General features: G+C 37.8%; 2 protein-coding genes across 3 annotated transcripts; one reads left to right on the forward strand and one right to left on the reverse strand.

Annotated features, from left to right (window-relative positions):
* Positions 1 to 2,769: 2,769 nt before the first annotated feature.
* On the forward strand, positions 2,770 to 6,087 carry LOC129724465 (probable ATP-dependent RNA helicase Dbp73D). 2 transcript variants are annotated; one of them, XM_055679395.1, is made up of 7 exons: positions 2,770 to 2,899; positions 3,047 to 3,190; positions 3,247 to 4,235; positions 4,295 to 4,784; positions 4,879 to 5,059; positions 5,120 to 5,293; positions 5,352 to 6,087. In XM_055679395.1, exons 2-7 carry the CDS (start codon positions 3,168 to 3,170, stop codon positions 5,655 to 5,657), a joined length of 2,163 nt encoding a protein of 720 aa, XP_055535370.1. In that variant the 5' UTR covers positions 2,770 to 2,899; positions 3,047 to 3,167; the 3' UTR covers positions 5,658 to 6,087. The 2 variants fall into 2 exon arrangements, with proteins under 2 accessions (XP_055535370.1, XP_055535371.1); XM_055679396.1 differs by having other exon boundaries at positions 2,869 to 3,190.
* An 8-nt stretch (positions 6,088 to 6,095) lies between these two features.
* LOC129724467 (eukaryotic translation initiation factor 3 subunit E) lies at positions 6,096 to 7,960 on the reverse strand. Its single transcript, XM_055679398.1, has 3 exons — positions 7,738 to 7,960; positions 7,286 to 7,555; positions 6,096 to 7,230 (listed from the first exon to the last, which is right to left on the reverse strand). Exons 1-3 carry the CDS (start codon positions 7,825 to 7,827, stop codon positions 6,283 to 6,285), a joined length of 1,308 nt encoding a protein of 435 aa, XP_055535373.1. The 5' UTR covers positions 7,828 to 7,960; the 3' UTR covers positions 6,096 to 6,282.
* Positions 7,961 to 10,480: the final 2,520 nt, after the last annotated feature.

Below are 10,480 nucleotides of genomic sequence, written 5' to 3' on the forward strand. Positions count from 1 at the left end.
AAAGAGGGAGGCACATTTTTTATATCTCGCGGCCGACTACGAGCTAGTGGAGATTTAAGGTGAGAGGAGGGGAGTTACAATTTTGTTTTTAACTATTTTAAGTTACAGAATGTATTCATTTGTACGTGGCTAACCAGTGATGTTCTATTTGAGCAGTTTTGGTCTGAGGTGTCTGCGTGAACATAAAGATGCCGAGTCTTCGTTTTAGTGTCTCCAGCATGGTGTATCATTTTCTTTCAGTTTGTGACGGGAATTGTAATCTAACAAATAGATAAAAAAGATTCAAATTTTAATGCCAGCTTTTTTTATGAACCCGTATAGCTGTGTCATGTATTGGAGATCACCGCTTCCCAGAATGTCTCTAACGGGTACGTTCGGTTGTTTTCCTCGGGCCCGAAGGGATTTTATAAGCTCAGACCTAACACCACAGAATTCGGCACACGACCAAACAACATGCTCGATATCATATTGGTAGCCATCGCCATAAACGCAGTGATTACTGTCTACAAGCCCTATACGAAAGAGATGCGTGTTTAACGTGTAGTGATTGGACATAAGTCTGGACATCACGCGAATGAAGTCTCGGCCTACAAAAGATAATTGTTTGTCACTCTCCAATTTCAACATGGGGCAAACACGGGCAAACAACAACCGTGATGTCAAATAAATTTGACCATTATGTCAGAAAGTCAAATATTTGACCATTGGTCAAAGAGTGTAATACAGGCTTTTAAAGGCTGGATTACGCTCTTTGACCAAGCGTTAAATATTTGTCACTTTTTGACAGATAGAAATTTGTTTAAAGATAATTGTTTGTCACTCTTCACTTTTTACATGTGGCAAACACGAGCAAACAACAATCATAATGTCAGATAGATTTGACCATTATGTCAGAAGGTCAAATATTTGACCATTGGCCAAAGAGTGTACTACAGGCTTAAGACTTTAAAACTTTTGGTTACCTTATCATGACACTTGAACCAGGGTTATATTTTTTTTCTTTTCTCGCTTTGGCTCAGACCAGTTGGTCCAGGACAGAGGGTGATATTTCCCACAGGCCACACGCTCGTAAATAGTAACTCATTAACTGAGCAACTTTGACTCAGTTTAGAACGATATTCGTGGTTGTCAAAAAATGAGTAAAGGTTCTTTATGATTCTAAGTAACTTTTATTCTCTTTTTGGGTTTCCTCCAATTATTCGGAGTTTTGAGTAACGCTTTGGTTGAATTTTTTTATGTCTTTCATAAGTTTTCGAATTAGAAATACCTCCCGTTTGCAAAATGTTCTAGGGCTTTCTAGCCAGCACAAACAACAAAACTAGGTATGTTTGATTGTATTTTCGAAACTTTTCATAAATTTGTAAATTGAATTAAGTAGCAATTCAGAACCCAAAAAATGAGTCATTACTCAACCCAAAACTGAGTAATACCACATACATGAGACATACGTAACACTGGCGTTTTTTTTCTGGTACACGTTGCCCCATAGTACTCCGTACCTCGTCCTGTCCAACCGCTCGACAAATAATGAACAAAATGAATTTTCTTTTTCTCGGCTTTATCGAGCCCCAAAGAATATCCCATAAGGAACTGTCAAAAAGTTATTTACAAAATCAATGCAGCATTTTTCGAGTAGAAACGAGACAAATGCAGGTACACTGCCTTCAAAAACAACTCAAATAGAGATTTTATTCTGAGCGTGGTACCATATACATAAGACATACGTAACACTCAGGAAGAAATCTTCCAAAAAAGTTGGTACAAAATGAACTACTCGAATGGTACCACCACATACATGCGACATACGTAACACTCAGGAAGAAATCTTCCAAAAAATTTGGTACAAAATGAACTGGTAATACCACATACTTAGACATACGTAACACTGGCGATTTTTTTGGTACACTTTGCCCCACATCACCCGGTACCAACACCAGTATGAACTGCTCGACAAAAATGAACGGAATGAATTTTCTTCACAGCGGCTCTACTCGAGCCCTCAACAAAATCCCTTACGAAACTGTCAAAAAGTTGTTTACAAAATCAATGCTGCATGTTCCGAGTGGGAACGAGACAAACGCAGGGCTGCGCAGGTACACAACCTCCCTAAACTACTCAAACATAGGTTTTTTTTTACAGAGGTTGGTACTTTCGAGTAGTTCATTTTGTACCTACTTTTTTGGAAAATTTCTTCCTGAGTGTTACGTATGTCTTATGTATGTGGTAATACTATATCTAAAAAGTGAGTAACAATCACTTAGTTTTTAAAACGCCTTGTTGCTCAATTACAGTCGAATCCCTCTAAAACGACACTTTCTATAGCGACAAATCTCGCTATAGCGACATTCTCAATAGTTCCTTCTGTTTTATACTAAAATTCTTCGTTTTATTGTGACATTACGCTATCACGACCTTCCTCTACTACCTTCCTATACTTGTCATTCTCTATTGCGACGATGGTACAGCCGAATCTCTCTATAATGACATTGCTTAACCTATAACGACATTCGCAACAGTACCTTCTGTTCTACATATGCAAAAATTCTTCGTATTATTGCGACATTTCGCTATAACGACAGTCCCTTGCGGTGTCGCTATAAAGGGATTCGACTGTATGCGTATTTACGGAGTTACTCAGTTTATGAGTTGTTCCACTTTTTACGAAAATGCGTCAAACCTTACTCATTTTAGAGTTATTTTTCCCGAGCGTGCAGCAGCAGATGTGTCACTTTGTGCTTTGTGTCCCTGATGCTCTTTACATATGAGTGTCAATAAACGAACCTAATCATTTTTTTATGTCGATCCATATCGATTTTTATTGAAATCCACGTTATTTTAACGTGTTTTGGCATTTGACGTGTGTAGCCATTAAAATCCGAGTGTAAAATGATTGCTTCTGGTATGCATGACATGTCAAAGTGTAAAACACTTGATTTTGTGCTGTGAACTAAAACTCAAGTGTATTCCACGTAGATATGAAATGTTTCATCTATTAGCACAGAAGTAAGTGGAATCCACTTGGCAGTAACGTGTCGATTTTTTACAGTGGAGGCGTCGTATTGTAACTTTGCCACCCCTACCTGTATAGAACAAAAACAAAATTGTGAAACACGTGCGTGCTTGTTTACGTTTTATGCTATCAAGTGTCCGCAAATTTTATAATTGAAATGGCACTATTCGCAGTAAATCGGTATTATTTTGTCAAGTTTAACTAAAAACGTTTTTAAATAATTTGGTTGATTATAGGTACGATGAACCTAAGCTTAGTAAAGAAGATGAATCACTCCAGGAAAATTTATTTTTGCAACGTCTGGAGTCTAGAAAAAGAAATAAAGAAAAAGAAGTTTCACCGACTAAAGAAATCATTGCCAAGAATGATGTAGTAACCGACAATGAATCTGACAAGGAATCGAACGCCGTTGAAAAAGATGAAGGTAATGATTTGGTTCTAGAAGAGAGCTCCAACTTGGCAAAAGAAAATGGCCAGCCGATTAAGGAAAGTGTCAAACCGATCGAACAGGAATTTCAGTTACTTGGACATACTCGTTTCGAAAAACTTAAAGAAGTAGAGAGCATACTACCTCCCTGGCTGTCACATCCAACGATAATAGACGGAGATTTTACAAGAAAAGGAAAATCCATAAAAAAGTTGCCTTATCTTGATGAGCAACTTAAAATAAATCTCAAAAATATGAGTTATAAAAGGCTTTTCCCTGTGCAGGAAGTTGTGATACCATGGATACTGGATGTCCATCGCAAGCCAGCACCTTTTTGGCCTCGGGACGTTTGTATTTCTTCGCCAACTGGCAGTGGAAAAACATTAGCTTTCGCTGTTCCAATTGTTCAGATGTTATTGAACAGGATTGCTCCAGCTGTGCGAGCACTGGTAATTTTACCGGTTAAAGAATTAGCAGAACAAGTTTTTGTTGTGTTCGAAAAACTCTGTAAAGGAACGAAGGTTCGACCATTGTTATTAAGTCGTAAACAAACTTTCAGCATCGAGCAATCAAAGCTTGTTGACTGTTTCAACGGAAGTTATATGCCAAAGGTGGACATTATTGTAACTACAGCTGGACGATTAGTTGAGCATCTGCATACAACTAAAGGTTTTACTTTGCGACAGCTTCGTTTCTTAATCATTGACGAGGCTGACCGAGTAATGGATCAAATCCAGAATGATTGGTTGTACCACCTCAACAAACACGTTAAGGAAGAATCAGATGAATATCTACTTGGTAAAACTAAAACAATTAGTCAATATAGAGAATTGTAAACAAGTTTTCTATTTCAACAGGCAGAACTGCAGGACAATTATCCCAAACGGAGTTATTTGACAAACCTCGTCAGCCTCATAAATTGTTGTTTTCAGCAACTCTTAGTCAGGATTCTGAAAAACTAAAAACATTCCGACTTTTTCATCCCAAGCTGTTCACAGCTGTAGCCAATCCAGAGAAATGGCTAACCAACCTAGCCAAGCATCATGCCCTTGCCGAAGAAAAACGCGGTAAATTCATTGGCCAATATGCAACCCCTGTGGAATTGCGCGAGCTGATTTGCTTAACGCAATATAAGATAAAACCGCTGACACTTTTTGCATTGATTAAGGAAAATAGCTACAAGCGTTTTCTGTGCTTCACCAGTTCTATCGATTCGTCACATCGTTTGTCGTTTGTATTGCAAAAAATGTTCGGTGATGAATTGATAATCGAAGAGTGGTCCTCTTCTTTAAGTCCAGTGGCAAGGAAGAATGTACTCAATCGATTCTCTCTGGGTAAAGTTAATGGGTAAGTTGAAAGCTTTTCGTGTTTGTTTTGAACAAAATCATCCCTACATTAGAACTTACGTAGAACTAGATTGAGCAGAAAAAAAATATTTCAGAATAATTTGCACCGATGCGTTGGCTCGTGGAATTGATATAGATGATATTGAAGTTGTTATTTCGTATGACATGCCACGACATGTGAATACTTACATCCATCGAATCGGAAGAACTGGTCGGGCAGGACGACAAGGTACTTCAATTACAATGCTAATTGATGAGCAACGAAAAACATTCAAAGTATGTATGAAATTTAACCTCATTAGTTACTAGCAAATAAACACCATAGTCACGTTTCAGACGATACTGGCCGAAGCTGGAAAAGATGAGCTAGAGTTGATTAATATCAAATCTAATGCAGAAGAAGAATATGCAGTGTTGTATTCAAACGCTTTAAATGACCTGCGTGAAGCACTTGAATTAGAGAAGCAGACTATGAATAAAATCCGCAATGGAATATCAATCGCCAACATGGTGAGAACAGTATTCAATGTTGCATTTTTTCAGATTTTCATTTCTTTTCATTGTGCAGACTAAAGTAAACCTGTTAAGTAAATTAAAAGATCGTGTTGACATTGACACTGGCAACTCAAAAGAAATGATCAAGTCGTTATTGCACCTACCGAAAGCGTGGAGTAATGAAGCAATTGAGCAAAAGGCCAATCAAAACCGGAAACGCAAATCGAAAAATCATGATGAAAAAGTAGACATATGTGACGATAAGTTACCTACAGGAGATGCAGATCTATCAGCGAAGAAAAGGAAAATTGCATCAAGCGGTAAGAGAGAACGTTATTTCAAACTCAGCACAGAGGCTAGTAGTCGAAATCAGCAATAAACATGCATGATTGAACTTCATAAATGGTTTTTATATGATGATCCTTCCTATTTATCTGGTTGTGGACGAAAAAATATGGCCTTTATGAAAAAAAAAAAATAAGGAGAATGGAATAAGTTTTTTTTCGTTACGTAATGTTAAGGGGGCGGGGATAGTCATATTGTCGGTCAGATTACTACTACAACTCCTATTGTTACACAGAGGGAAGGGGTCTGCAATCAAGATTTCTAGCGTTACGTAGTTTATGTACCACGCCTAAGTGCTGGTCTTCGCTTCACGATATCGTTATCAGTTGATACTGGTGACTGAATCATTCTCGGGAGGTCACTATGGGAATAGAGCCCTTTAGCAACATGTCGACTATTAACATAAGTTATTTACTGTGATAAAACAATTTGAAAATTTACAGTGGGAAATACGGATTGAGAAGACTTGTGTTTTGTTTGACCACCATTTTATTACCCAAATGTTTTCAATGTTACAATTGTCTTCTTCTGTGAAAAACACTTGACAATAAATACAACTTAAAAAAAACTTCCTGATGGCCAGTTTTCGCTCCTATTTTCTTTGCTTAACTTTCAGCTGATCCCTGGTTAGTAGGCTTTAAATTTTTTTGACTTCTCTATTAGTAATACTTCCAGTTTCCTTCGCCGGATTCTTGAGTTTTAGCTTTTTGTTTGCGTTCGACCAAGACAGTCAACGCCTCGGAGCGTACTGAAAGTGAGTCAATTTTTTCTACCAACTGTTGATAAGGAGACAAAGGTTGTGTGCCCATCACAACATGGCCAAGCTTAGAATCGATTTTTGCGTCAAGTCGGGCATTGCGGATTAGATTGACGATCCAGCACTCTGCTTCCGCCGGCTCCATGTTTAGTTTGTCCGCAAGCATTCCGATGGTGATACACTGATGGATCCGACAGAACGTTTCAAATATCATCAACCGCGCATTTTCGATGAATTCTTGTAGACAGCCAATGATGAAAAAGTCGTTCACAATTACAGTTTGACATTCGTGAAGTTTCATGCGAGCACCTTCAAAATCAAAGTTTACATACAGATGCTCTAGAAACTCAGTTATTGGATCACGATAGGTATACGATTCCTGTTGGATGATTTTTATCAAATCTTTTAGGGCATTCCTTCTTCCCCGATTAATGATAACTGCTGTAGCCAAATATCGTAGAATGTGCGGGCACATCGTCTGGATTGCATTCAAATACAATTGTTTATATAGAAACATCTCAATAATCAGATCACGACCCTTAGCGTGATTGAAAAACACCAGCACACTCCAGTGGATTAGCCAAGTGCGCTGTTGGAGCACTTCAATTGGAGAAAAGTTATGATTGTCAATAAAATCACGCAGTCGTGTTAAATCTTCGAAAGCTGTTGGCCAGTTTAGGGTAAGAATCTCGGCAGCCAGTTTACCCCACAATACGTTTAGATAGTTCTTATCAGTTGGTTCCATTACTAGTAAGCAGATGTACAGGTAGGAAATTGAATCCCGATAGTTGCCGCATTCATACATAAACTTAGCCAATTTTTGAGCACTCTTGATAACATCGTATTTGAACTAGGAATAAACAGAATTATATAGTTTTTAAAACGGAAATGCTACATGATATTACATCAAATTCCTGTTGCAGAGCGTGCACGATCGACTTAGAATCTTTCATTGTATCCGGGTTTTTGAGTTCTTCCATGCACTTCATAAGAGGGGCCACTTCGGCTTGCAGTTCTTTCAATTTCACCAAAACATTAGCCCTTCGTTTCGTTAGTTCTTCAGGAAGCTCCTTTCCCAAATTCAATCTTTCGCGAATATCCATCGTATAATCAACCATATTAGTCTTACTAACTGTCTCTAGTATAAACTTCAGAAGCGAAGTTTGGTCATAAATCTGAAATAGAACATTTTGAGGTTATATCATACCAGCTTTATATAAAATGGTTAAACATAGAAGAAACAATAGTAAAATTGTTCTTTACCTTGCATAAAGATAATCACTAATGTAATTAACATAATTACTACTATATTATAGTGGATTTTAGGTAAAATATCAAATAAAGCGGCTATCCCTACCTTTTTCTGCAGGAGGAACTCCAGCAATGGAAAAGTCAAATGACGATCCAGATATTGACAATTCTTTGCGGTTAAATCAAATTTTGCCATTTTGAACAGTTAATAAGTAGGTTTTAAACACTATAAGTTCAAAATTACACGAAAAAAGAGTTCTTTTGCACAAAACGGCATGCGAGGCAATCTCTAGCTTGCCTTGCTGTCCAACGATTGGGGAAGAAAAAGAAAATGATGACGTTCAACGATAAATAATTTTATGTCAAACAAAATGTCAAAAAAAATCATAAGGAACATGCTGAAGATTGAATTGCTACTACACGCTTGTAACAAGTGATGCAGAGATAGAGTTGTTCCTATTCATTCATTTGGTTTGGCAAAATAATTATTGTGCGTTGCAAGAAATCTTTTCATTGTGCGGAATTTGCAAAATAAACAAAGCTTCCGTTCCTGAGAATCGATCGAGGAATCGATACTGTTTTCGGAAGGTATCGATACAGCCGGGATATTGATTTTGATTCATTACAATGTACGCAGCGCTGACCGGAAGAGTGTATCAGTGAAAGTTCACGTCTTTGGAAAACAGCCTCAAAGTACAGCACCACTGAGCAAATAATTAAAATTTTGAAATGGAAGAAGATTATAATTCTATCTCGAGTGAAGAACAAGGTGCATACGAAGTTGAGTTTCTAGATTCCCATTATTCTTGTTCTGAATCATCTGGAGAGATAGAAATGCACATACAGAGTACCACAAGTAATTCACCAATATTGATTTATGCATCGAACCGAGATGATGAGGTACGTTTAAAAACTTTATAAATTGGATTTAATATTTATTATTTATTTTACCTCCACAGAGGCGATCTACAAAGAAATTACCGATGGCTGGTGATGAATATAGTTCATTGGATGATCTAGAACCAGCAGGAAATAGTAGCGAAGAGAAATTGTTTGGTTTTCATGCAGATATACTGGAGAAAACGTTTAAAGGGCAGAAATCGTATGAAAAGCGCGGAACCGTAAAAGTTACAGATAATTCTGTTGAAGGAGTGCTCAACAGAATATGGGAATACTGTGCACAATTCATCACGAAGGCTAAAGGACATTCAACGAATTTGGAGGCCACTTGGGATAATGAAGATCCATCGTTTTAAACCAAAGAAAAATTCTTAATTTTTCAGGACAAATCAGGGAAACGAAATGTAGCCCCATCGGATGTGACATCTAATACGTTACAGGGATGGCTATCAGAAACAATTACGGTTGTTTATCGCTATTCAGATTCTGTGTCAACTGCGCATAAGTACCATGTTGTCGCAAGTCAGTTGCTACGACCTGCTGAAAAAGATCGAGCAGGAGCTGAGTCAAATGTGTCATTACATAAGTTAAAGGAAACTCTTAAAGTTTCACATGAAAATCACTTGACGTCAGAAGATATAAACTGGTCTTGTTGGGCGAACTCCATAAGTACCCAACCAACAACAATGCGTGAAGAACTCATAAACCAACTGCCACCGAAACATCTCATTACCCTTTTTCGAACTGTGCCAATATACTCGGATACCGTTCTTCTCAAGACGAAATTTGATCTTCGTGTAGCAGAGAATGAAAACAAAGCCTTCACGCGGATCGTGAGTCAACTTGAACAAGATTGTAATAATTTGCGCACCTTGGTTGCAGTCATGGGAAGAAGAATTCTAGAACATCAACATGACCATGACCACTGCGATATGATCACTGCTATGAGAAATACAGTTACCGTAGAAGATAATGAGTATTCACAATTTCTAGCAAGCAAAGTCACAGATTGCACTGATGTTGACCATGAATAAATACACATTTATTACGTATGATGTAGTTGATAATTTATTTATGATGAGTATAAGCCATTCATTCTAGCAGTCATCTCGAAAATCAAAATGTGTCGTATCTTGAGCCAACCCCAATCTGGGATCATACATTCCTCCGGCCTGATATCCACATTTTTTTTTAAAACATTAGTACTGTCGAAGTTTTTAAATTTTTGGATAGCTTGTGCGATTGCTGCCGTTAGATTTTTGGTGTGAAGTTCAATGTAGGTTCGTTTCAAATATCTTTTCAAGCAACCAAAAAGAGACTCAATGGGGTTGAAAAATGGTGCATTAGCTGGTAAAAAGACAACATAAATTCCAAGAGAACGGAGGTATTCTACTATTGCTCTATGGCAGTGGATTCTGGCCCCATCCAAAATCCATACAGAATGTTGTCCAGGATATCTCTGTATAAGTCCTGAACAAATTAACGAGCGCAACAGTTGAAAAAGCAAATACGATTGAACGTTCCCTCTGTATAAAACGTTCCAAAAAGTCTGGGTTGTCCCATAAAAGATAGTATGGAAACACGTGGACAGCGGTTGAACTCTCCGCGAAAAATCAAGCGCTTTCCTTCTTGTCCATATCCCTTTTTCGTAGAGTTCCTTTGTTGTCACAGAACACCATCTAAGAATAACAGCATATGAAGATCCCACTTGATTGAAAACAGTTCATTCGCAAATTGTACTCATCACTCTCACGAAGTTGAATCGCTCGACGCTCCAATGCTTTAAATGTAAAGCCTTCTGCATGCAGAATCAGGGTTGGTATTTGTTGACACTCTTGAGTGAGAGTGAAAAAAAGCATCCATAAACGTTATTTTTTTACAAGCCTTTCAGAGTTCTCCTTTCCCGCTTTTTGCATGGAAGTGAACTGTCAAAACACCTCATTATATTT

This window comes from Wyeomyia smithii, chromosome 2 (assembly GCF_029784165.1).
Source record: "Wyeomyia smithii strain HCP4-BCI-WySm-NY-G18 chromosome 2, ASM2978416v1, whole genome shotgun sequence".
NCBI classification, from domain to species: Eukaryota; Metazoa; Arthropoda; class Insecta; order Diptera; family Culicidae; genus Wyeomyia; species Wyeomyia smithii.